General features: G+C 44.3%; 2 gene segments (V, D, J or C); one reads left to right on the top strand and one right to left on the bottom strand.

Annotated features, from left to right (window-relative positions):
* Window positions 1–572: 572 nt before the first annotated feature.
* On the top strand, window positions 573–12,598 carry LOC122465755. The segment is given in 5 exon segments: window positions 573–826; window positions 8,940–9,275; window positions 9,708–9,725; window positions 10,634–10,740; window positions 12,376–12,598. Coding segments are annotated over 5 exon segments (492 nt in total).
* Window positions 12,599–21,562: 8,964 nt separating this feature from the next.
* On the bottom strand, window positions 21,563–23,063 carry LOC102940192. The segment is given in 2 exon segments: window positions 21,563–22,806; window positions 22,904–23,063. Coding segments are annotated over 2 exon segments (429 nt in total).
* Between the last annotated feature and the right edge of the window lie 4,846 nt (window positions 23,064–27,909).

The following is a 27,909-nucleotide window of genomic DNA, read 5'->3' as shown; positions in this document are numbered from 1 at the left end:
TCCAGAATAGGGTCTGAAGGAACAGGTTGCAGCATGGGGTGGGTGAAATCCAGAAGAAGATCCCCTCCCTTCCCCATGCACACCACCACCACTGCCCTTTGACCGCAGGAAAGGGTAACTGCTTCTAAAATTACACAAGAACAGGAATCTCAGCCTGGACTCAGTTGCAGGGTGGGGTTGAGATAGATAGATAGATAGATAGATAGATAGATAGATAGATTAGATGATATTCCAAGTGAACACAGGGGTTTTTCATCATATCCGTCTTCCATAAAAACAGCATTTTCTAACACTGTACTCAGTGCTTGGAGGTTGGGGGGTGCGGGGGGGGGAGCGGCAGACACATTATATTATATAAGATTACCTAAATCTGTTGTGTCTCCTTGGATAATCCACACCCCCTCCCCCAACTGGTAACTTCCCTGAGGCTGCCTTATTCCCATAGCTGAAGGCAGGTGATTCCTGTACCCCTTCATAACACTGTGTAAACACACCACAGTACTTTGGCCAGGGTACCAGGCTGACAGTGTTGGGTAAGTTTCTTCGTGGCCATTCTGTCTATTATCCCAAACACAGTCCATTAGTGAAGGGATGTCTGATAAGAGCAACTGACAGCAGTAAGGGGTTAATTTACTAGACAGGAATAAGTGAATGTAATAGCTTGGATAAAGGTGGCTAACGGTAGGTATGAGAACCATTTGCAAGGGTGCAAAGAGGGAAAGGAGGCCCCATCTCCAGGACCATTTAAAGTGAGTACTGCGACAAAGACCTAGAGACTACACTGTAGGGGGTAATCCTGCCCTGGCTATGGGATTGGAGAAGGAAGGTAAGTCTCTGCCATCTCTAACTTCTATGATGTGACTCAAATACCCAAATTCCCAGAGGTCTGCAAATAGGCAACAGGCTGACATTTCATCAGGTAAATTCAGGATTCAAGGAAGGGTAAAAGGAGCAGAGAACAGAGTCCACCTGAGAAATGGCAGCCCCTTGGGGAACAGTGGTGTTTCTAGGCTGTGGGTCTATCACTGTGTAACTATGCTGAAGCTAACTTCGGCGAGGGCACCAGGCTTACAGTGCTAGGTAAGTGAAATCCAAGCAGATTAAAAGTCACCACTGTAAAGGCACTGGCAAATTTTGGAAGGGATCGGTTTGGGGAGAATCAGGGGTGTCCTGGAATATCTCCTCTAGTGCATAGCTTGAAATGGCTCAGTGTTGGGAGGCAGGTGGGCAAAGAGTCGATGGGAAGATCTAAAGAAGGATTTTTTTCTCTCAAAGCTTGTCACTTTCCTTGTCTCCCCAAAGCACTTTAAGTGCAGCGCATTGAATATTGTGCAAACAAATGTAGCTGATGTTCTGAACTCAACTATCACTGGTATGTAGCCTCCGGTATTACAATGTGTTTTAGCTGAAAGAGAAGAAATGTTGTCTGGACAGGAGCTCTTTTCAATAAGTGCCCTGTGGGTCTCAAATCTCGACCTGGAACAGCCCATGAGGGCTGAGCAGAAGGGAACTCAGTTTAATATCTCCTCCAAAGCAGTTTAATGTGCCTTCCAAGGAGGCATCATCCTCTCTTCCCCATAGCACTGATGCTATGCCAGCACTGGGTGCTCCAATTAGAGGTTAGAGGAAGCCTGGTTTAATGTCTTCTTCACCTTAGCAGACGTTTCAGGGTAATAATCACTGCCATTTGGGCTGCTGCCTGGAGGTTTTAGCAGTGAGCAAATTGTCTGTGTAAACACACAGCCGGTATATTTTGGAGAGGGGACCAGGCTCACAGTTCTAGGTAAGAAAATGCATCTTCCAAAGTATCTCTGAACCAAACTTAGCAAAATCTACAATTCCTGTCTGGGGGAATTTGTCCCCATATAACTATTTATTTTTTGGTTAGACACATTGCAGGGAGAGTGGGCATTTTCCCATTTAACCCCGATAAGATCAGCGTCTAAAATGTAACCATGAGAAAGGTGGGTATTCTACCTTATCATTTCAATTTTACCTTAATAGTTAATGTTTCCCACAGTTGCACTGGTTTCAGTGGGTGGCAGGATGAAAAGTGGTCCTTGGTCATTTAACTAAACAAAGAAATGGAGAGAACAAGGAAAACACACAGAAGAACCCAGGCAGGGACAGAGGCAAAGAGACATGTGGAGTCGGAGAATGTGAATCTGAAAGCCATTTGGAGAAGAGATGAGAATTCCCCAAAACATCTCGCTACTTGAACTAAAAATAATAAAGCTGGAGATAATATAGATAGCAAGGCAATAAACCTTCATGCCATGATCTGAGAGTTTCAAGAGAGTCTGAGGGAGCTCAGTGTATGTAACCCAGGGGAGAGCTGGCTCAAGGTGGTGGTGGGACTTGATCAGAGACTGTAGATCCCTCCAAAGGAACAGGGAATTATCTACAGATCTGGAGACAGAAAGAACAGGAGGCAGCTGCCTGAAGCAATGGTTGGAAAGGTTTAGGGCAGGCTATGAACAGATATTTCTGTGTTAGTGTTACATGGCATGGGGGACAATTACCTGCTGGCACAAGCCAGTGAGCAGCTTATGCCCTGAGAACACAAAATGTACAGGTTCACCCCCCACCTCCCGCTGGGATACTTCTGTGACTAGTGTTTACTAGCCTCCAGCGACTGCTGGAGGAGACGAGATCAAGGCTCCCTTGGGCTTTACACTTTGGGCTGCCTCTGCCTTTGAAGATGTTCACTTTGATTATAACAGTTTCACGCTGTGTTCTTACAATTCCCCGCTGAACTTTGGCCAAGGGACCCAAGTGACTGTCTTAGGTAAGTGAAGGCAGCCAGAAAAACTGCAGGGATCTAACAATTGTCTCCCACTGGCCCTGGGAGAGGCTTCTATGGTGACACATTGTCATCTTCCACACAGATAGACAGAGACCAGTATTTACCAGTCAGTGGTGCTCAGACCCCACTGAGAATGCTATGCATGGTATAGACCCCCTCTCTACAGCTCCGCTGAGAACCTACTTCGAAAACTGCATTCATTTCTGGGTCCCTCAATGCCAGAAAGATATTGACAGAGCAGGAGGGAACTGAACGATGGGAAAAGATTAAGATAAAATATGTTTCACTTGACTAAATGCCAGCTAAGAATTCTACATGCATGGGAAGGGTAGGCAGGGGGAGGAATTATTAAGGGTGCTCCAAGAGGGTAAGTGTAGGGTCAACAGGATGAAACTGAGGAAAAGGGGGGAATGCCAGGCTGCAAAGGGGTGAGTATGTCTTAACAGGCAGATCAGAAGATCTGTTAGGCTGTGCAATGGCAGGATATGGGATGGGGAGTGGGCCAAGAGAAGTGGAAATTGCTTAGGACAATGAAGGCTAGGATTGCATAAAGCACGATACAAACAGGGTACAAGTAACTCCCATTGGGAGTAATTCCCACTCCTTATGCAAGGAGAAGCCCTCCTGTGTGGGCTTGGAGGAGTGGGTGGAAAGAAGGTGGAAAGCTGGAAAGGGTTAAATCTGGATGGAATGTGACCTGATTCTAGGACCACAATGCTGTGTTCAGCACTCCCAAACAGGCAGATTCCCTCATCACCCAGAGGCCAAGAATTGCTCTCCTGGGGGAGGAGAGATGGGAGATTTCAGGCTCTTTCACTGACAGTAAAGAGGACGAAGAGAACTTCTCCATTACTGCAGCCCACCGCCTCCTTCCCTCCCTTCCCCTTTCCAGAGAGGACTTTTCTGACAGGGGTGTCAGGCTGTGTTCTGCAAATATACTGTACTTCGGAGAGGGAACACGGCTCACAGTTCTAGGTAAGAGATACCAGCAATCGTGTCTGGGCCACAGCCAGCAGGTCATCGTCTGGCAAACACACCAAGAAAAGGGTTTTGGGAAAGACACTGAGAGAGACAGAGGGAAAGGAAGGCAGTTGATGACTGGGGAAGAGTACAAACCCATTACTGCTATTAAATTTGTCCTGGGCACAGACAACTGTAGTGTTAACTTTGCCAACATTTTCTTGCCATGCTAATAAACTTATTGACAAGAAAGAAAGAAAGAAAGAAAGAAAGAAAGAAAGAAAGAAAGAAAGAAAGAAAGAAAGTGTTCTAATCCCGTGGTTAATGGCTGGAGCATCTCCTTCAAGTCTGGAATAGGAGGAGATCTCAAATCTAATCAGAGAAAGAAGGGAGAGCACACGGGCCCCTAGAGTGGTATTTTATATCTAGATTGCAATATAAATCTGGTGGAAACTCCGGAAGCCCTGCTCAGTGCCCACTTAGGGTGCTGGCTGGATTCTCTTAGAAATGAAGCCCATGCAGTGCCAGCACCCCAAAATTAGACTACACCTATTCAGAGGTGGTGCATCTGCCCCCTCCCCCACCACGATCCAGTGAATGCCTGGGATGACTCTGTCTTCCCATTGCAATATCTAAGGGAGCATCTGTCCCTGAAAAGGGGGTGAGGTGAAGAAGACTGAGGTCAGGAGCCAGACATTCATTAACAATAGGACTATCCTGCAGCAGCTGGGAGAACAAACAGAGAGATTGGATGAGGGTATAAAGCCGGGGGGGGGGGGGGGAAGGCGGGAGAAGGAGCTTGAAGGATAAACACTGATCCTAGGAGTGTGTGGCGATGCTGAGGTGCAGAAGCAGAGGATGAGGTACTTTACTGTGGAAAGGAAAATGAGGGATCTTTTGAAATATGAGGTCTGATCCAAATCATCACTGGGGAGCACATACAGGATATTAGTCTTCTAAATGCTGCTGAGACAGCACAGCTAGATGGCTAGTGCCTATAGTTTCTCCTGAGCATGCCTTTGGCTACGATTCTGGAAGAGTCCAGCATTTTAAGGGTTAACAATGGCATCTCATGGGGATCAGCCCAGGACTGGGTAGTGAGTAGTTTTGGTGTGGCAATGCAAAGCTGTGCTCCACAGACATCCAGTATTTTGGAGCTGGAACTCGACTGACAGTTCTGGGTGAGTGAAAATGATGACAAAATAACATAACATACACCCCATGCTGGGAGAGGACTGGGTTTGGGAGTGTGAAAGGGGCAGGATTCTTGAAGCATGAATCGGTGAAACTGAATGAAGAGGGAAGCCTTTGGGGTGGATAGCGGAATGTAGAATATTCTCCGCAAGTGAACTGTAGGATATCTCATTGCTTGAGTTATTTAAAGCTAGGGCAGAACAAAGTCCAGGAGAGTGGAATATAGAGAACAGTTCTGCACTGGCTAGGAGAAAGTAGACTAAATACAATCTAACGGCACTTTATGGAGATGGCAGCATTCCCTAGCCCCACCAAAGCAGCTCTGTTCTGCCCAGTCCCTAAGGAGTGTAAAGTGGTTTTGGTGGGGTTTGGATGGGGAGGAGGATTGGGAGGGATGGTTTTGGTGCAGCTCCAAGAGGCTGTGAACTGGAGCACAGTATTTTGGAGCAGGGACACAGCTGACAGTTCTGGGTGAGTGGAAGAAAAGAAAGAAAGAAAGAAAATAGCAGGCAAAGAGACTGGAATAAAACCCAGTTTTTAGAAGCATTTCTGGTGGCAGCCAAATTGATGAACTTGTCTCTAACGGGGTTAATCTAGAGAAAAGAGGGACAGAGAAACAGACAGACAGAGATTAAGACAGACAGTGAGGGACAAAGCAGAGAAACACAAAATAATGAAACACAGGTAAGTAGAAACGAGTCCCGGTTCCAGGGCATTTGTAGCATGGGAGGAAAACGCTGTGTTCTGGTTCTGGCTCGGTGCAATATTTTGGAGACGGGACCAGACTCACAGTTCTAGGTAAGAAAAATAAATACTTTTATCATCTCATGATCTGTCTCTAGCAGCCCAGTGGGATCTGTACATTTCCTAAGAACCCCATAGACAATAAAAGGCATTTTCATTTTGGGAAGATAGGATCCGCAAAAGGAAAACACTTGCGTGAAAGCGCAGCTCCCCTGGAGTCAATGGCAAAACTCCCACTGACTTTAATAAGGCCAGCATTTCACCTCTAGAGTTTTTTTCTGGCTGGTATGTGATTGTACCAATCTATGTCAGAAAGAAGACAATTCTATGCCTAACATTATGTGATCTGCCTGGGACATGTCTGGAGAGCATATTTAAGGAGAGTATGCTGGATTTGTAATAAAAAGGTGATGGGGAAAAAAGGAATAAAAAGGGAAACAGACAAAGAAGACACACAAGAGAGAAAGACAGGGAAGGATGAAATACTAAGGAGGAAGATGATTTTTTTTTAGTGTAGTCCGTGAGGGAATAGCTAGGAATAAAGGGGCTGGAACTGAATTAAAGAAAAATCCTTCACATAGTGTATCAGGAATAATTTCTAGAGTAGGGGGGAAGAGATTTTGAAATAGTCTCCAAAGGGATATGGTCGAAGCCCCTTGAGAGTGTACTATAAGGCAGTGGTTCACAACAAGGGGTTCACATACCCCTGGGAGTACACAGAGGTCTTCCAGGGGGTATGTCAACTCAGCTAGATATTTGCCTAGTTTTACAACAGGCTACATGAAAGTCAGTACAAACTAAAATTTCATACAGACAATTACTTGTTTATACTGCGCTATATACTATATCAGTGTTTCTCAAACTGGGGCTCATGATTTAGTTTATAATTACATGGTAAAAATGAGAAAGTGAGCAATTTTTCAGTAGTAGTGTGCTGTGACACTTTTGTATTTTTATGTCTGATTTTGTAAGCAAGTAGTTTTAAAGTGAGGTGAAACTTGGGGGTACACAAGACAAATCAACCTCCTGAAAGGGGTATAATAGTCTGGAAAGGTTGAGAGCCATTGCTGTAAGGAATAGCCTTACTCTGCTTGAGAAGAGAGGGTACAGTAGGTGTAATGAAACAAGTCTTTTCTCCACGTCTAAGGGCTGAGATTCTGCTCTCTCAGACACACTTATCTGCAGACACAGCTTAATAGACCCTCACCATGAGGAAATGTTGTTGAGTGGTCAGCCTTATTTTTTCTATTCACAATTCTTTCCCATGTGCTCCTGGTTCTGCAATATATTAGAACAGCCCATACAATCCCTCTGTAATGCTGGTAGAAGAGACACAGGGACGGTTGGATGAATAGGAGCACTAGTTAAAAATAGGAATTCTTTTCTCAGAAAAATGTTGATGGAAACAAAAAAAAATTATTTCAGTCGACATTTCTACAGAATATTTCCATTTTTTTAAAAAAACAATTGGAAATAAAAAAAATTTCAACCATCCATAATTAATAGCTTGATTTTTAGGCTATATTCATAGAGGTCCACAGATAACATGTTAATTTAATAATATATACTAGGAAGCTGTAGCTCACGAAAGCTTATGCTCAAATAAATTGGTTAGTCTCTAAGGTGCCACAAGTACTCCTTTTCTTTTTGCGAATACAGGCTAACACGGCTGCTACTCTGAAACTCTTCATAAGAATATTTAGTATTTTTCATCCATAGAGTTCAAAGCACTTCACTATGATGGGTGGACATTACAAGCTTCATACAGCTTGGGAAACTGAGGCACAGAGCAGTTAAGTGACTTGCCCAAGGTTACATAACAAGTGTGGCCTAGTTGGGAACAGAACCCAAGCCTCCTTATTCATGGCCCAATTTTCAAAAGAGCTCTCCACCCAACATGCTGAGCCTTTGAAAATCTGGCCTCCTAGTTTGCTGCATAAATGCGAGTTGAGCTCTTTTGAAAATCTGGCCCACAGAGTCTGGTGCTCTGCTCATTGCAACACACTGCCTCCTCTGTCCAGTAAGGCACTGTCTAGACATCATTCCCTTGAAGAAATAATATATGTGGAGGAAGAATGGGGATCTCTTTCAAAAGATGGCAGGACAAAGATGGGAAACCTAAGGTCCAGTAAGGAAAAGCTAGTATTAAACAATAGGAAAAATTTATTATGAGCCAGAGGAAGTGGGCCATGGAATTGACTCCCCCCGTGAAGTGGGTGAAGGATCCCCTCTGCCACTGCAAAGTCAAGAGCAGGATAAAGAAAACTTTAGTGGCAGGAATGGAGCTGATGAGTCCTGTGAAAGTGGGAAATACATCAACAGCAGAGATCCTCCCTATGTGCTCATTTCATGGTCATATAGGTTTGTACTCACGTGTTCACTTTGTCTCTATAGAGAGACACCACAGGCCTAGCCCTGCAGTCCCTATTCAGGCAAAACTTCCATTGACTTCAGTGAGAGTTCAGCCTGTGTGAGGAGTGTGTAGAGTCAAGCCCTTGAACCGTAAATTGCTACTTTGCTGAGTTTTACTACTGCCCTTTGTCTCTGTGCTCTGGATATGAACAGTATTTTGGCACAGGAACCAAGCTGACTGTCCTGGGTAAGGAAGGGTTTGTTTGTTTGTTTGTTTGTTTGTTTGCTAAATAACAAAACATTCACAGTCTTGGGCTTCTGTCTCAAGCTTCTCTTTGGATATTTGTGGGCTGGATTTTTTATTTCTTTTGTCCTTTTTAAAATTGCGGGAGAGAAAGCAAGGAGAGCTTGCTGAGAGATTGGAAAGTTTGGGTTTGCAAAAGAAGGGTGCAGTCTTCAGCATCTTTTTCTGAGGTGAAACACAGGGCACCCCAGTGCAGTAAGGAATTACAGAGCAACAGGGCTCAATGAATGACTGGATATAGAGACTTTACATTTACTCTGTAGCTGTGTTTTTAAAATATTGGGGCCAGATTCTGCAGCCAACACTTTCTATTGACTTCAGTGGAAGTGGTACATACACAGTGGTTACTGATTCAGACTCGAGTACAGGATAGTCAAAAAATATAATTTTCTCTTTTGGTTTAAAATGATGGGTCTCCTGTGTAGATTTCTAAAGAGGGCATTGAATCTGCCTCTAAAAGCATCTCCCTCCTCACACAACACATACAGAGTCAAATACATGGATCTGGGAGGGCTTGTTGGCACAAGGCAGGAGAGGGTTTGTGTAGGGCTCTCTGTGTCATCTTGATTTCTGTTCCAGAGGATGGATTCAATATCACCACCCCCAAAGTGGCCATCTTTCCCCCGTCGAAGCAGGAGATCAAAGAGAAGAGGAAGGCCACCCTGGTGTGCCTGGTCACAGATTTCTACCCTGATCACATCAAGCTGGTTTGGCGGGTGAACGATGTTGAGAGGAAAGAGGGGGTGAGGACAGATGAATCTATCATGGACAAAGCCTCAAAAAAATACTCACTGACCAGCCGCCTGAGGATCTCACACCAGGAATTTTCCAACTCCAAGAATAGATTCCAGTGCTTTGTTGAGTTCTACGAGAATTACACACACACATATGAAGAAGTCATCCGTGGTGCAGCTGGTGAGTACTGAGCACAAAAGCCCTAGGGTGCTGGGGTCTGGCCTCTGCAGCCTTCCCACCTCTGGGGTTAGGAATTGGAATGGAAGGCAGGGCTCCTGCCCAGCACATCAGGGAATCACCACTTAAATCGCTGCTGTCCCAAGAGAGAGTCCAAGAGTGGGAATTGTCACCTCAGAGTTCTGCAAAGCAGAGCAATTTGCTAAACCCTGGGGCACCAAGACCACTGTATGCCACACTCCAGCCTCTGCCCGCCCTTGGGATCTGAGACCGGGACTGGGATCCAAATCTGGTCTCCTACAAGCTAGTGAATAGACACATAATTCTCCCTTCCGCCCTTCCCCAACCCAATTAATTGTGGGAAACTGGGAGTTCCTTGTAAAAGGCACAGATAGCTGGGCTCAGATACTAACTTCTGCTTGTTTCTCCTTTCAGGTTGCAGTGTCTCAGAAGGTCAGTTAAAGCCCCTTCTTCCTCTGTACTGTACGCACGTGTGCATGTGCACATGAATGTTCAGGTGTGCCTGCGGGTATGTGTACCCTGAGGTACTGCTGTGGGGGTGTGTGTGCATGGGGGTATGTATACCCTGAGGTACTGCTGTGGGGGTGTGTGTGCATGGGGGTATGTGTACCCTGAGGTACTGCTGTGGGGGTGTGTGCATGGGGGTATGTGTATTCATGCTGTCAGGTGCGGGTGTGCATGTGCTTATGTGCATATTTGTATGTGTAGGTGCACATGCGTGTACATATTTCTTGTTTCACAGAGACATGGGTGTGCACGTGTGAGTATGTGCGTAGGCACACACACTGGAACTCACACCCCTGAACACACAAACATTTCTGTGGGACTTGTACTAACCACCAGTGGCCAGGACCTCAGCTTTAGATCTCATCCTAAAGATATCACCTTCAGCAGCACAGAGACCCTAAGACCACACTGGGTCATTAGGGTCAGTACTGACTTAGAAGGGAGAGTACCCCCTACTGAGTCACCTACCCCACTCTCTGCAGCACAGCACCCCCTAGCACCACACTGATGTGTTGGGATCAATGTTATCTCTGGGGGAAGCCTACCACCTTCAGTGTCACCACCACTTCTTCAAACTCCTAGGTTTCCCTTAGCAGTCTCCAAACCAATTGCTGGCCAGGGCTGACAATCTTTAGCTTTGGAGATCCAGCCCTCCTTGGTGGTACAGCCATAGGCAGCCAAATGGGCAGTAGGTGGATTTTACAGATAAGCATTGCACCATCTTCTGCTAATCTACAGGCTTAAAAGAACCCCCCTGGACTGGATAAATTCTCCAAAGAAATCTTCCACTTCTCTGTTAGTTTTGATGTATTATTTTCTCCCTTGCTTTTCAGAGTCGTATCTGAGAAGTGCCATGGCAGGCAAGAGTGTGTATGTTCTGCTCATTTTCAAGAGTGCCTTGTATGGGGTCTTTGTGATGGGGCTAATGCTAAGGAACAAGGTGAGAGGTGTTTTCTTATTCTATGCACTCTGGGCCAGGTGCATTCTAACTAGAAGAGAGGTGGTGGGTGGGGAGGGGACTAGCTTGGACAAAATGAGAACCAGCCATGAACCTCTATCTCTCCCCCCCCCCCACCCCCCCCCACACACACACAAAAAGAAATCTCCACAACTTTTAAGATGCAAAAAAGTTCAATGAAGTGTTTTTTCTTTTTCCCCATGTCTCTGTACCTCCTGGTTTGCAAGAGAGTAAGCTAGAGTGATGGAGAGAGTGCAAGTGTTGAGAGAGAAGGGGAGAGAGAGAATGCAAGAGAGAGACAAAAGAAGGAAGAGGAAGAGTGAAATGTGACATAGACAAAAGATGGGGAATGAGAGAAAATTGAGAGAAGAGGAAGAAAGACAAGAGAGAAACAACAGAGGAAAAATGAGAGAACAGAGAGAGAATCAGAAAAGATGTGAGGGAAAGAAAGAAAAAGAGAGATAAATAGATATGTAGAGAGAAAGAATAAAAAATGAAAGAGAGAGTGAGTTAAGAAAGTTTGTTTATCTAGTGGTGTGCTTGTAGTCATCCATTCTTTCTCATTTTTAACAGTGCTTATCGGAAATATCTTGAGACCTTCTGAGCTGACTCTTTCTTTTCCAATCACACATGAGTCCTTCAGCATAGTCAAGCAAAACCACACTGTTTCTGTTGTGCAGAAACTTTCATAACCTTAGTGACTGCATGGGAAAATTCAATGTAAGGTTTCACCTGTCAGATATGCCCCTGACCACTACTTAACAGGAAGCACCAACTGTAAAATAGCAGTGAATCCCCTCCAGCTAGAGCACTGGCTGGAGGCAGTGGGAATCTGAGAAATTACAGATAAAAAGATACATTTGGTCACAATTTGTCCATTTTCTTTCCCCTCACCAGCCAATAGAGGGTTGTTCCCTGAGATCTAGTCCAAGGGTCAATTTGTGTCTATCCTTGAGGTGTACACCATTCAAACACAGTGACCCTGATTTTTCTGTTACTAAGGGTTTGTGTACACTTAAAACGCTGCAGCTCTTAGGTGAAGACACTACCTACACTGGTGAGAGTGGTTCTCCTGTCGGAGGTGGTAGCTATGTCAATGGGAAAATTCTTCTGTTCACCTAGTGCTGTCTACACCAGGGGTTAGATCAGTTTAACTCTGTCACTCAGGGGTGTGGATTTTTTACATCCCTGAGCAACATAGTTATACTGACCTAATTTTCTAGTGTAGACCAGCCCTTAAACCAGTATTATGTTGGTGTAATCCCATTAATGTAAATGGAGTTATCCCTGATTTACACCAGCATCAGTGAAAGGAGAAATAGCTGATCTATCTATCTATCTACTAAAATATTGATATAATTTGATCAACCTTCTGTCAGTTAGGTACCCACTATATATTTAGTTCCTTTAATGTCTCCTCATCAATTAATCTATCTAGATCCTTAATTTATGAATCAGAATGGAGATGGGGATGGCTGTGCATGAACAAGCTGCATTATGGAAAACTTGACTGTTTGCTCCTCCCCCTGGTGTTTCAATCACAGGATGATCATTGCTTGGTTCTGGTTAGCGATGGCCCATGACTAATCTCCAGTTCTATTCCCTTCCCTCCCACAGAAAGTGCAGTAGAAGAAGCTGGCCTGAGGCGGATGGCACAGCTGCCTGGAGAAAGAAGGAGCTGCAGCTGCATTCGTTTTACAAGTCCTCATTTGTTTCAGAAACCAGCACAGCACTTAGGCTTTTGTTACAATAAATGTACAAAGACCGCAATTTGGGGTTGTCTGGCTGTATTTGCTTGTTTGAAACAGCAGCTTTTAATAAACATTTATGGAATCCTTAATGAGGTTTTCTGCATTTCAGCTCACTTCATCGGATGCATACTGTGGAAAGTGTAGAAGATCTTATTATATACACACAAAGCATGAAAAAATACCTCCTCCCACCCCACTCTCCTGCTGGTAATAGCTTATCTAAAGTGATCACTCTCCTTACAATGTGTATGATAATCAAGTTGGGCCATTTCCAGCACAAATCCAGGTTTTCTCACCCCCCCCCCCCACACACACACACAAACTCACTCTCCTGCTGGTAATAGCTTATCCAAAGTGACCACTCTCCTTACATTGTGTATGATAATCAAGGTGGGCCATTTCCAGCACAAATCCAGGGTTTAACAAGAACGTCTGGGGGGCGGGGGGTGTTAGAAAAAAACAAGGGGAAATAGGCTACCTTGCATAATGACTAAGCCACTCCCAGTCTCTATTCAAGCCTAAGTTAATTGTATCCAATTTGCAAATTAATTCCAATCCAGCAGTTTCTCGCTGGAGTCTGGATTTGAAGTTTTTTTGTTGTAAAATAGCGACTTTCATGTCTGTAATCGCGTGACCAGAGAGATTGAAGTGTTCTCCGACTGGTTTATGAATGTTATAATTCTTGACATCTGATTTGTGTCCATTTACTCTTTTACGTAGAGACCCACAGGAGTACATGGCACTCTACAGGTAAAAAGACAAGCGTTCTGACACTAGGCACTTACACTCTCAGACTTGATCTATCCTTAAAAAGTTATATCAGCATAGCTACGTCAGTCAGGGATGTGAAAAGACCAAAGCCCTAACCAACATATCTATGCAGACAAAATACCCAGTGTAGTTGCAGCTATGCCTATAGAAGATTGTTTCTGTTGACATAGCTAACATAGTTGAGGAAGGTAGTGTTCCTACATGGACAGAAAAACTCCTGTTGGTATGGGCTATGTCTACACAAGGAGGCTATGCTGAGATAGACATAGGCAAAATTTGGAAGATAACACAACAAATAATGACACCAGGGTATGGTGAGTTTTGTAGTGAAGAGGCAGCCATGTTTGGTCACTTCTTGAGCTGTAGCTCACGAAAGCTTATGCTCAAATAAATTGGTTAGTCTCTAAGGTGCCACAAGTACTCCTTTTCTTCTTTTACCATGTAGCATTTTGAGTTGCACCATACGTAAAGTAGCATTGCTACCACTAGAAGGGCTCTCATAAAAGCTAGTAATGGCACATTTCATTTCAAGCCATTTATCATTATAGTGGTGTGGAACTAAGGAAGGGAAAGAGACAATAGTGAAAAATGGGAGTCATATACTGCTCAGCAGCCAGTGCTATTTTAAGCTTGAAAAATAGACAACACAAGTTGTTCTGTTTCATACATTTCTTGGTTTTTAATGGGGATTAGTAGTGGAAACCATCATAAATGGTACAATATTGTACAACAAGAGGTGTTGCTTCCTAATCACAGACAGTGAATCATGAGAACTGATAACCCCAGATAGTGTCTCTACAGATATCCTTATTCATAAGATTGTCTAATCTTTTTTTTTTATTCTTACTAAATTAATATCCTTTGGCAGTGAGTGCCTCAGGTTAAATACGGAGTGATTCAGAGGCAGCTCACTCAATCCCAAGGCACGGTGAGGGGAAGCAGGGACATCTTTTATGTAGAGATGTGTCCTAGCCAAAGCTCAGGATCCAAACACCCCCAGATTCTGGAAGTTCAAATGCAGACACAAATTTTGTGACTCATGCCCATCTCTAGTTTTATGTTTTCATAGATTCATAAATTCCAAGGCTTGAAGGGACCATTGTGATCATCTAGTCCAAAATTCTGTATAACCCAGGCCATAGAACTTCCCAAAAATAATTCATAGAGCAGATATTTTAGAAAAAAACATTTAATTTTGATTTAAAAATTATCAGTGATGGAGAATCCACCACAATCTTTGGTAAATTGGTCCAATGGGTTAATTACTCTCACTGTTAAAAATTTACGCCTATTTCCAGTCTGAATTTGTCTAGATCGAACTTCCAGCCATTGGATCATGTTATACCTTTCTCTGCTAGATTAAAGATCCCATTATTAAATATTTGTTCCCCACGTAGATACTTATAGACTGTAATCAAATTACCCCTTAAACTTCTCTGTTTGAAGTTAAATAGATTGAGCCTATTGCATCTATCGCTATAAGGAAGATTTTCTTTAATCATTCTGGTGGCACTTCTCTTAACCCTTTCCAATTTATCAACATACTTCTTGAACTGTGGACACCAGAAATGCACACAGTATTCCCGCAGCAGTCGCAAAAGTACCAAATACAGAGATAAAATAATTTCTCTGCTCCTATTCGAGATTCTCCTGTTTATACAACACAGATAGCATTAGCTTTTTTGGCCACAGAGTCACACTGGGAGCTCATATTCTGCTGATTATCCCCAATGCCCCCCAAATCTGTTTCAGAGTCACTGCTTCCCAGGACAGTCTCCCATTATGTAAATTCTTTATTCCCAGATATATACATTTACATTCTTTGTTCCCCGATGTATACATTTTCATTTAGTCATATTAAAACACAAATTGTTTGCTTGTGCACAGTTTAGCAAGCAATTCACATTGTTCTCAACCTGTTGTCTTTGCTATTTTTATATCGTCTGCAATTTTTGTATCGTCTGCAAACTTTATCAATGATGATGTTATATTTTCTTTCAGGCCATTGATAAAACTGATAAATAGCATAGGGCCAAGAACTGATCCATGTGACCCCACTGAAAACACATCCACTCAATGACTATTCCCGGGTTACAATTACATTTTGAGATCTATGCAGTGTAGTTGTAGCTGTGTTGGACCCAGAATATTAGGTAGTCAGGAGACAAGATGGGTGAGGTAATATCTTTTATTGGACTAACTTTTGTTGGGGAGAGAGACAAGCTTTAGGCCACTCTACCTTGAATGGTCCCTTACAATATGTGCTAACTACTTATGCTAATCAATCTGTTCCACTTTGCATTTTGCTGTGATGCTGGGAGTTCCTTTCTCAGGCCTGAAAAAGAACTCTGTGTAGCTTGAAAGCTTGTCTCCCTCACCAACACAATTTGGTCTAATAAAAAATATTACCTCACCCACCTGATCTCTCTCATTTTGAGACCTATCCATTTGCCAGTTTTTAATACATCATTCTAGTCTTTTAATCAAAATGTTAGGAATTGCCAAGTTAAACACATTAAAGAAATCTAAATATATTATGTCATCCTATTACCTTTTTCAAAAACTTGTAATCTCATCAAAAAAAGATATCAAGTTAGTTTGACAGGATCTATTTCCCATAAAGCCATGGTGATTTGCATTAACTACATTACTCACATTTAATTCTTTATTAATCAAGTCCTGTATCAGCCTGTCCATTATCTTGCCCAGGATCGATGTCAAACTCACTGGTCTGTAATTACCCAGGTCATCCCATTTACCCTTTTTAAAAATTTATTAGTTTTCTTCCAGTCTTCTGGAACTTCCCGAGAGCTACAAGATCTATTGAAAATCAATATTAATAGTCCACTAAGAGCTCTTCAGTGAGATCTTTTCAAACTCTTGCATGCAAGTTATCTGGACTTGCTATTTAAAAATATTGAACTTTAGTACATTCTGTTTAATATCTGCCAGAGATACTGGTGGAATGGCAAGAGTGTTATCACTATATGATTAGAAAAAACAAAAGGAGTACTTGTGGCACCTTAGAGACTAACCAATTTATTTGAGCATAAGCATCCGATGAAGTGAGCTGTAGCTCACGAAAGCTTATGCTCAGATAAATTGGTTAGTCTGTAAGGTGCCACAAGTCCTCCTTTTCTTTTTGCGAATACAGACTAACACGGCTGCTACTCTGAAACCTATATGATTAGACTGCATCATCTGTTTCTTCCCCAAATACAGAACAGAAATATTCATTGAACACTTCTGTCTTTTCTGCATTATTATTAATAATTCTATCTTTTCCATCTAGTAATGGAACAATATCATTGCTATGTTTGTGGTAATGAGCAGGGATTCAGATGGCAGTACTCTCCCTTGGGAGGATAAATTCTTACTTATAGAGACATGACTTCCATATCTTTTTAAAGAGTTCAATCATTATTGTTGAAGGACTTCAATGCAATACAGATCTAAGGACAGCTGCAAAAAGGCTAAGGGAAAATGATAACTAGGGTCTAAAAATGTACAAAGCTGCCTAGACAGGCTTGGTTAAAATCACCCTAATCCCCATTTGTGCACTTCAGTATTATCAGTAATCTCTCCTAAAAAAGGAAGGTGAATAGCAGGGGTTGGAATAGCAGGGGGGCTGCAGGGCAGGACTGAAGGGCATTGGCAGGGCTGTGTGGGGAATGCAGCACTGGACTAGCAGAGGGCTGCAGGGCAGGTTGGAGGGCCTTGGCAAAACTGTGTTGGGACCCCAGAATTGGAATGGCAGGAGAGCTACAGGGCAGAACTGAGGGGCATTAGCAGAACTGTGTGATTAGCCCAGGACAGGAATAGCCGGGGGCTGCAGGGCAGGATTGAGGGGCAGTGGCAGAGCTGTGTGGGGAGGCCAACACTGGACTAGCAGGGGGGTTCTAGGGCATGACTGAGGGGCATTGGCAGGGCTCTGTGGGGAGCCCAGGGCTGCAATAGTAGCGGGTGCTGCCGTTCAAGGGTGAGATGGAGCTGGAGAGCTCAGCATGGGATGGCATAGAACATTTCAAAAGGCCTCGTATGCAGATTAAGAGAGGAAAGGGAATGGCTCAAATTATGAGCCTAACCAACCTTGATATTGTTCATTTACAAGAATAGCAGTTGAGTTTTATACATAACAGGATGCGGTTTAACATTTGCTTGTGAAACCGTTTCTGTAACTCATCATCACCTCTTTCCACAGCACCCCCCGCACCTCACTCTGAGGCACATGTTAGACTGAAATCACAGTGCCTATCTGTCCCAGCTAGGCTGGTGGTTTTGCCGCCTTGTGTTATCACATAATCTTGCTGCACAGAAGGCTGCAGCGGGTGTTTGCAGAAGCAGCCGTTGCTCCTGATGTGTCACACGACAAACTAGGGGGTGTTTGTAGGTCACTGACCTGTTTTCAAAAATGAGAAAAACAAGATTTTTCTGGGTCTCTTTTGAATGACAAACATGAGGGATTGAAAGAGAACTGCTGATTGCATATTGCCTCAGCACCCACTCTTTCCTCACAGTCACTGCAGGATTGTTCCCTACTCTCTGTTCTCCGGGGCTGCCTCTGGGCTAGTTTTAAATATCTAAGTAACAGGGCTTCCACGTTTCCCCTGGGGAACTAGAGCACAGGATAATACATTTTCTCACTGTGAGGGAATATTTCCTAGTTATCCAGCCTGAAATTTTCCCTTGTAGCTCAATGTCATTATTACTATGTATATATGAAACAGCACCATAGGTGTATGATGCTTTATGGCATGAAAACATTGACTTAAGATCTCACAATTTAATTAGACAGAATTCAGCAACGGATGACAATAAGCAAACAATCTGCAAGTGCTGTACACATGTCTATAACTGTTACGATTTTGTTTTCCATGTACTGCACCTTTGTCTTTCTAGAAATCTACAGTTTGCTGCAGCCAGGTGCTTCTTTGGGTTTAATTCAAATGCAGCATGTTCCACAGGTGGCACACACACCACACTCTCTTATGGAGAATTTATTTTTGTGCTTTCTTATTTTGCAGCCATTTTCGGCCATTTTTTTGGCTCCCTAACATCAAAGAGTACTTTATACCATGAATAATAGCACTGAAGTCAATGGCACTACTTGTGAAACATAGTACTACGCAAGGGTGCTATAATCTACCTCTTACACTGAAAACTTATGATAGCTCTTGAGGTATGGAAGGCATTTTGGTGGGGACAAAGGGGAATGAGAATTCCAGCAGTGAGAGATCATGGTATGCATATAATTACATATGCATCTTGTTTGTTTCACCCTTTGTTTTTTTGTCTTCAGCATTGGAAAACTGTTCCCAGAGACTAGTTATCAGTGGCTCATAGTCATTCTGGAAGGGCATAATGAGTGGGGTCCCGCAGGGATCAATTCTGGGTCCGGTTCCGTTCAATATCTTCATCAATGATTTAGATAATGGCATAGAGAGTACACATATAAAGCTTGAGGATGATACCAAGCTGGGAGGGGTTGCAAGTGCTTTGGAGGATAGGATTAAAATTCAAAATGATCTGGACAAACTGGAAAAATGGTCTGAAGTAAATAGGATGGAATTCAATAAGGACAAATGCAAAGTACTCCATTTAGGAAGGAACAATCAGTTGCATACATACAAAATGGGAAATGACTGCCTAGGAAGGAGTACTGCAGAAAGGGATCTGGGGTGGCGGGGAGGGGGGAGGTCATAGTGGACCACAAGCTAAATATGAATCAACGGTGTAACACTGTTGCAAAAAAAGTGAACATCCTTCTGAGATGTATTAGCTGGAGTGTTGTAAGCAAGACACGAGAAGTAATTCTTCCGCTCTACTCTGCACTGAATAGGCCTCAAGTGGAGTATTGTGTCCAGTTCTGGGCACCACATTTCAGGAAGGATGTGGACAAACTGGAGAGAGTTCAGAGAAGAGTGACAAAAAATGACTAAAAGTCTAGAAATCATGGCCTATGAGGGAAGATTGAAAAAATTGTGTTTGTTTAGTCCAGAAAAGAGAAGACTGAGAGGGACATGATAACAGTTTTCAAGTACATAAAAAGGTTGTTACAAGAAGGAGGAAGAAAAATTGCTTTTCTTAACCTTTGAGGATAGGACAAGAAACAATGGGCTTAAATTGCAGCAAGGGAGATTTAGGGTGGACGTTAGGAAAAACTTCAGTGTGGTTAAGCACTGGAATAAATTGCCTAGGGAGGTTTTGGAATCTCCATCATTGGAGATTTTTAAAAACAGGTTAGACAAACACCTGTCAGGGGTGGTCTACATAATAATTAGTCCTGCCACAAGTGCAGGGGGCTGGACGAGATGACCTTTCAAGGTCCCTTCTGGTTCTATGATTCTGTGATTTCTATGATTATAGCAGAGTGTCAATTAAGGTTAAGAGTCACTTGCTCATTAAAGGATGATGCTTTGAAGTGCTTGAAATTTGGTGTGCCTCATGGGAGTGTGGGGTAGGATTAGTGATCCAAATTTACAGTCATTTGACCAAGATACAGACCCTGAAAAAACAGCTTTTCTTAAAGTTCACAGATTTTACAAACTTTTTGATTGCAGACTGGGCTTTTAAAGTACTAATGGCTTAATGGAATGGGAAGGGGAAGGTGAGCTGGAAATGATGGTGTGAAGCTATATGTTGCGGGGGATGGTGAGGGTGGAGGTGGAGATGGTGAGAGATACACCAGTCTTTTCTCTTATGCTTAAAGTGACTATAACGCCCATGTAAAAAAACAGTCAAGTTTTGGGGATGGAGACCATACTTGAGTTTTCTCTCACCAGCCTTGTAAGAAACGACACACTCCAAAGCCAGACCATTACCCCCATTCTACAATAACAAAGGGGGCGGGGAGGGGGAGCGACACTTAGCAATCACATAGCAGCTGTGTGGCCTCGTGGGGTAACAGTAAACTGAGACTCAGACAGTCTGGGCTCTGTTCCTGGCTCTGCCATGGGCCTGCTAAATGACTTTGGCTAAGTCATTTCAACTTACTTTGCCTCAGCTTCCCCATTTATACAAGAGGGATAATGATGTTTCCCTCCTTGGTAAAGTTCTTTGAGATGTACTGATGAAAAGCACTATGTCAGAGCTAGTTATTAGTCTCATTACCTGGCCACAGTAGCATCTCAGCTGCATACCTGCATGATAACCACAGAAACCTAAATGACCACTAACTCCTACTTTTCTCTTTCTGTTAAAAAAACAAAACAAACTAAGACATTTTGTGCCCTTCAGGAACATTGAGTGCCACAAAACACAAACTTTTGAAAACAAGGAAAGGAAAAGTTAAGGTAAATGCCCATGTAACCTTAACTCTGTCCTCTCCCCAATGCACCATGACATATACTCACCACCCTCCCTTTGCATTGCATTGAACAGGAGCTCCACACACCTGTCCTACACTTGAATGATTAGTGTACACACACAGACAGAATGCCAGGACTGCTAAATTTTACAACCCCTTTTACAACCCCTTCACTGTTATACACAAGATGCCATCTACCACTCTGCTTTCACTGACCTTTCATTAAACCCACAGCACACACTCATCTCCTGACTCCCACCTAACTGCTGACAGTCCCCATGGCAAGAAGACCCCTGTGCCCCACAGCTGACATGACCTACACAGTGCTGAAACAAGGCATTCTGGATCTCTCAAGGTACATGTGCACCACTTTCCTTTGATCACACACACGGGGCTCAGGGAGAGGGGCTCTCCCCCAAGCAGCACAGCTTCCCCCTAGATACCCTCATCTCACAAACACAGCTCTGCCAAGCTGCTCCAATTAATCCCTCTACCGTTCATTACGGCTAACCCTAACCCAGTGGCTGTAGCTGGAGCACATGCAGATCATTCCCAGCGGCTATTGCCAACTCCAGGGAGGTGGAGTTAAGGTTGTGCTAAGGGTGACTTACACATATTTAGTTCTTTTCAGCTTTCCTGCTATAACATCTTTCCTGAAGACAACTTAATGAGTTTTGTGGTGGTTCTCTAATTTCCCACGTCTATTGAACTCTTCCTGGTTGGGGTGAACTTTCAAAGTGCTGTGCAGAATGTATGTCCTGAGATTTCCTTGACTTGTAACATTCTGACATGTAGGTGTCCATAGATGGCTGTCACTGTCCCTACTCGACAGTCTGTTTCAGACCTGTAACCTTTTATCATTCACTTTGTTACCCATTATTGCAGGGGTTCCCAAACTGTGGAATGCGTATCCCTGCAGGTAAGTGAGACATCTCTGGCGGATACATGGGAGAAATTGTGTAATGGTAGATGCTATTTCTTTTATTTATTGCATTTTCATAATAGGCTACTCAGACGAAGCTTTAAAACTCTGTAGGAATTTGTTACATAAAATACGGTAATTAATTTACTTCAAGATGCACCAGCGATAATTCAGATACACAGGAACACTGATGTATAGTGCCCTCACCTCCAATCACTGTACAGCACAGGTTCAGTTGCCTAGCAATTGTCTAGTCTAACTGAGCACAGAACTTAGTCAGGGTTGTTGGGTTTTTTTCAACTGTGTACATTGCACTATAAGTATCTCTGTACATAACAGTGAAATAGCGACAGATGGCTAAAGACAAGTAGTGTTAAGAAGAACACAGGGTCAGGGCACTGGGGATTCCCCTGCTCCCTACAGGAGTGCCGGGTGGGCAGAGCAAGGCAAGTCCCCGCACCCCGACCCCGCTTCCCAGCAGGAGCACCGGGGGGGAATGGAGGAGGGACTGTAGGTGGAAGGGGTGGGGAGGGGCCCCCACTTGCTGTGGCCCAGGGCCCCACAAAATGTTAATCCACCTCTGTGTGTAAGGGAGTACACAATAAGAAAAGTTTGGGTACCTCTGCTCTGTTGGCTATGAGAACGGCCCTAGGGAGAGTATTGGGTTTTTGGAATACAAAGTTATGATTTCTATTTGCCCTGATTCATGCCTGCATGATGGGAACTGCATGATCGCAACTGTGACATCTTGAAGAAGGGACTAGCCAGGTGAACACCAAGGGGGGGATATGGTTTGCGAAATAACCCATACTTAAGGGAGCTGCTCTGCCTTTGATTCCCTTCTCCCCCAGCAGCACTTTGCTGGTATTTCTATGCATAATAGGCTGTTCCTCTCTGCATGAGAGCAGCCTGATCTCCCTGTTATGTGGAGATGGGAGGAGAAGGTCTCTTGGAGGGGGGAGGTTTTTGTAGAAGGAGGGGGTGACTCTGAAGCGCTGTGTCTAAACTGCTGGCACAGAAATACACAGCCGAGTGCTCCATCTTCACAGAGGTGATGTTCAAGTCAAAGATTTCAATCTGTGGCCGGGAGGCTGTGAAATCATTTTTAATGTCACTGTCACCATCTTCCTGGTTATCTTTACCAAGAGAGTAATAGATCAGCTGCAGCCCCTTCCCCTGCTGCTGCTGATACCAGTACATAGAGTTATGATCATCAGTTTGGCTGCATTTCAGCTGGGCTGTCTGTCCTTTCTTCAGTACCAGACTTGGTATCTGGGTGATTTTAGCATCTGTGTGTCCTGTGAGACAAAACAAAAGACACAAACACAGTTAAACAAAGGAGCTGTAACCTGCAGACACCAGAAAGGGGATTTCATGACTACACCAAAGACTTACTTGCTCCCAAGAAGCACAGGGCAGCCGTGCACCAGACTAACCACATCCCCATCTCTGGGGCCTTTCCCCAGCGAACGGTTTTATATGGCTCTGCTCTGTAGGGCTGCTTCTGCACTGATAGACACCAGAGGGGGTGCACACATGAAAACTGATGTAGGCAAGCTCAGGGCCACCCTCCCATTCCTCCCTATTTCAGGGAATCCCTGAAATTCTCATCCTCATGCCCAGAACTATGTGTGACCCCCATTTTCCCTCCCGCATTGCAGGGTCCCCACTTCTCCCCCTCTCATACCAGTAGATCTGTATTACGTATGCACCCCCTTTTTCCATGCCATACCCCCTATTCCTCCAATCTTCTCCCCTGCCTGCTGTGCCCCCATTCTCCTTCCTCCCCATTATTCTCTTCCCCTCTATGCCAGGGGCTCTGCATGGCCTCTCTGCCCCCATGTCCCCCATTCCCTCCCCGCCCCCACATGGCAGGGGCTCCATGTGAAAATGTATTCCTCTATTCCCCCATGTCGCCGTTCTCCCCATGCTAGGGTCCCCCATTCTCGCTCACATGGAAGGGGGTTCTATGTGATCCCATCCCTCCTGCCCTCATAGCAGAGTCCCCCATTCTTCCCCTTGGCAGGGTCTCTGTGTCTAACCCCATTCTCCCCTCCCCCAGTTTTCCTCTCCCCCCATTAAGGGGCTCTGTCTGCCCCCAGTTCCTCCTTTCTCCTCTTTCCACCTGCCCACCCATGCTAGGCACTCTGTGTGTTCCCCTGCCTCCATATCAGTATTTCCCAATCTTACCCCATAATATTTCAATTTGCCCCTTTGTCCTCTGCCCCCACACTAAGGCCCCCATTCTTCCCCCATGCCAGAGGCTGTGTACATGCCCCCCTTCTCACATGCCCCCCATTCTCTCCCTCCCCCCCCCCATTATTATTCTTTCTGTCTCAGGCTGTCAATACGTTAAACTCTATTGGGAGGGTGAGCAGAGATGAGATGGGGTACTGATATGCTGGAAGCCATTGATGGGTGCCATCAACCAGTTGTTAAAGGTTCTTGGATCTGTGGCTGTGCTAATGAGCTGGCAGGGGCTTTATATGTTCCCTTTTGGTTTTCCAGTCCTCCCCGAAATCAATAGGGTTCTCACCATTCATGTATAGAACATTCCCTGAAATTATGGAACAGATCAGATGTGGTGTTGAAAAGTTAGAGAGAGAGAGAGAGATGCTGTTGGGTTAAATGTAAGGCTTTTGCAAGTTCAGCTATGAACTATTATAGTTAGATGGAAAACCAGATTTTCTCCCTCAAAAACCCAATAATTTTTGTACCCATTTTTCCTATTAACATAATGCAATATTTGTCTATTGACATAAAATGTCAATTTTCATTTCATTTTGCCTTACAATGTCATTTATTTTTAGTTATCCAGTTTAAAAAAAGCCAAAGGGACATTTTAAGTTGGAAAGAAATTAAAATTCTTTTTTCAAATCAAGATTTTGACATAAAATGTCATTTTCTTTTTTCTTTTTTAACCAAAAAGCCAAAATGAAATAAGTTTTACTCAATACAAAAAAAAACCTTTTAATTTTGACAGTTCCTGTGAGAAAATAGAAAGTTTTCATTGGAATTGACATTTTCCCATTAAAAAATATTTTTTACTAAACCATATTTTTGGGTGGGAAAACTTTCCAAATGAAAAATGTTGTCCCACTCTAGTCACTGTTGACACCTGCAGCCATAACCCCAGAGGTGCCCATAAGGGGAGGCTAGGATCATTCCATTGGACCCTTGGGAGTACACATCTGTAGCTTCCAAAATCAAGAGCACTGAATGGACCTGTGCGGCACAAATACAGTAAGTAAGTATAAGACAGGGTGGACTAGTGAATAGGGCACTAGACTGGAACTCAGCAGATCCTGGATCTATTCCTGGCTCTGCCTTCTGGGAGACTTTGGGCGAGTTCCTTCACCTCTCTGTGTCTCAGATTCACCATCTGTCAAATGGGGCTAATAGAGTGACAAGGTGGGTGAGGCAGTGGTGAGAGAGACACGATTTTGAGCCACATTGAGCTCCCCTTCAGGGGATATGGGGATAATGACACTGATCTCCTTTGCAAAAGGACAAGTGCACAAGTCCATGGGGCCAGACGAGTTGCATCCGAGAGTGCTAAAGGAATTGGCGGATGTGATTGCAGAGCCATTGGCCATTATCTTTGAAAACTCGTGGCGAACAGGGGAAGTCCCAGATGACTGGAAAAAGGCTAATGTAGTGCCAATCTTTAAAAAAGGGAAGAAGGAGGATCCTGGGAACTACAGGCCAGTCAGCCTCACCTCAGTCCCCGGAAAAATCATGGAGCAGGTCCTCAAGGAATCAATCCTGAAGCACTTACACGAGAGGAAAGTGATCAGGAACAGTCAGCATGGATTCACCAAGGGTAGGTCATGCCTGACTAATCTAATAGCCTTCTATGATGAGATTACTGATTCTGTGGATGAAGGGAAAGCAGTGGATATATTGTTTCTTGACTTTAGCAAAGCTTTTGACACGGTCTCCCACAGTATTCTTGTCAGCAAGTTAAAGAAGTATGGGCTGGATGAATGCACTATAAGGTGGGTAGAAAGTTGGCTAGATTGTCGGGCTCAACGGGTAGTGATCAATGGCTCCATGTCTAGTTGGCAGCCGGTGTCAAGTGGAGTGCCCCAGGGGTCGGTCCTGGGGCCGGTTTTGTTCAATATCTTCATAAATGATCTGGAGGATGGTGTGGATTGCAATCTCAGCAAATTTGCAGATGATACTAAACTGGGAGGAGTGGTAGATACGCTGGAGGGCAGGGATAGGATACAGAGGGACCTAGACAAATTGGAGGATTGGGCCAAAAGAAACCTGATGCGGTTCAATAAGGATAAGTGCAGGGTCCTGCACTTAGGACGGAAGAACCCAATGCACAGCTACAGACTAGGGACCGAATGGCTAGGCAGCAGTTCTGCGGAAAAGGACCTAGGGGTTACAGTGGACGAGAAGCTGGATATGAGTCAGCAGTGTGCCCTTGTTGCCAAGAAGGCCAATGGCATTTTGGGATGTATAAGTAGGGGCATAGCGAGCAGATCGAGGGACGTGATCGTTCCCCTCTATTCGACATTGGTGAGGCCTCATCTGGAGTACTGTGTCCAGTTTTGGGCCCCACACTACAAGAAGGACGTGGATAAATTGGAGAGAATCCAGCGAAGGGCAACAAAAATGATTAGGGGTCTGGAACACATGACTTATGAGGAGAGGCTGAGGGAACTGGGATTGTTTAGTCTGCAGAAGAGAAGAATGAGGGGGGATTTGATAGCTGCTTTCAACTACCTGAGAGGTGGTTCCAGAGAGGATGGTTCTAGACTATTCTCAGTGGTAGAAGAGGACAGGACAAGGAGTAATGGTCTCAAGTTGCAGTGGGGGAGGTTTAGGTTGGATATTAGGAAAAACTTTTTCACTAGGAGGGTGGTGAAACACTGAAATGAGTTACCTAGGGAGGTGGTAGAATCTCCTTCCTTGGAAGTTTTTAAGGTCAGGCTTGACAAAGCCTTGGCTGGGATGATTTGATTGGGGATTGGTCCTGCTTTGAGCAGGGGGTTGGACTAGATGACCTCCTGAGGTCCCTTCCAACCTTGATATTCTATGATTCTATGATTCTATGAAAACACTATAAGATCTACGAATGAAAAGCATTAGATAAGGGTTAGGTCTTGTTATTAAGGGAATCGTTAATGCGGGGCTGTATGTGCAAACCACAGCAGCCATTCCACCTTCAGCGTTAGCTCACAGACCCTTAGACACCATTAGCTCTTTCACTTCCCTTTGAACAGTCCACCAGATACAGGAAAATCAGAACTTATCATCTCCTGTTAGGGGCATACCATGGCTGTGTGTGGGACACCCCTGCAACGTGAGCATAGAGCACCCACCAAAAGCAGAAGGGACCTGGGCTGGATACCAAAAGAGAGTAATTCTAACAAACCCTTTCTCCTTAGCGCTGTCCTGCCGTGCCAATGTTCTATATATACCCAAGTCCTGGTAAAGTCTATAGTCTTCTGGTCCATATGTAAGAGCATTATCCACTAACCTGCAAAGTCACTATAAAACCTGTCAGAAATGCACACTGGGCTGCGCTGCAGTTTTCCATCTCTGCCTCTGAAATGAGACCCAGTTCCCTGCCCTACTGCAGAAACCAGAGACACCTAGAGTCTCCTCTGTTGAAATTCTCTCTCCATTTCAAAAGGGAAAGGGCGCCACCTATGGGTATGGATGGATTTTACATTGATACCTAATGCCGTACTTCCCATGGTCCTCCCTCCACATGAGGAAATCTACTGACAGCCCTGACTGGACAAGGGCAAAGAGCATTCAAAGGCTGGAGAAAATTGTAGCCCTGCATTGAGAAGGTCACCCTGAAGTGCTGGGTTGAAACTGCTGGCCCAGAAATACACAAGCCATGTTTCTGTCTCCACAGGAGAGAGAGAGTCAAGCAAAAGATCATATTCTCCAGTCAGGAGGTTGTGACTCCCCTCCATAAGGTTACCATTGCCGTGTCATTATAGGCCACAAGCCACATTCTGACCTCATCACTGAGAGATGAAAGTGACACCCACGTGGAGTATATCAATGGGTTTGTGAACCAGTCCCAGTCAACAGCCCTAAATAATCGGCACCATTAGTTCATATTTTTAGCCCCTGTGGATTCTTATTTGCCCTGCCCCCATCCTACCGACAGTGCATCTCTCAAGCCAGGCATCAATGCTTGGGAATCTGCACCTTTGAGCTCCCTCAGTTTTGCGATCTGAAACATGAGGGCAATAATCCTTCCCTACCTCCCAGACTGGTGTTGTGAGGCTATTTTCACTAATGTCTGCAACACACTCCGAGATCCTCAGATGGAAGGCCTTGTGAAAGTGTTGTTCTCACATGACAACTGGGGATATTCAACCAGGTGAGTACATCCCAGAGAGATGGATTCCCCCCCACCCCAGTCC

The sequence above is a fragment of the Chelonia mydas genome, chromosome 1 (assembly GCF_015237465.2).
Source record: "Chelonia mydas isolate rCheMyd1 chromosome 1, rCheMyd1.pri.v2, whole genome shotgun sequence".
Classification (NCBI taxonomy): Eukaryota; Metazoa; Chordata; order Testudines; family Cheloniidae; genus Chelonia; species Chelonia mydas.
Note: the sequence above shows the minus strand (reverse complement) of the source record. Positions and strands in the feature narration are given on the sequence as shown.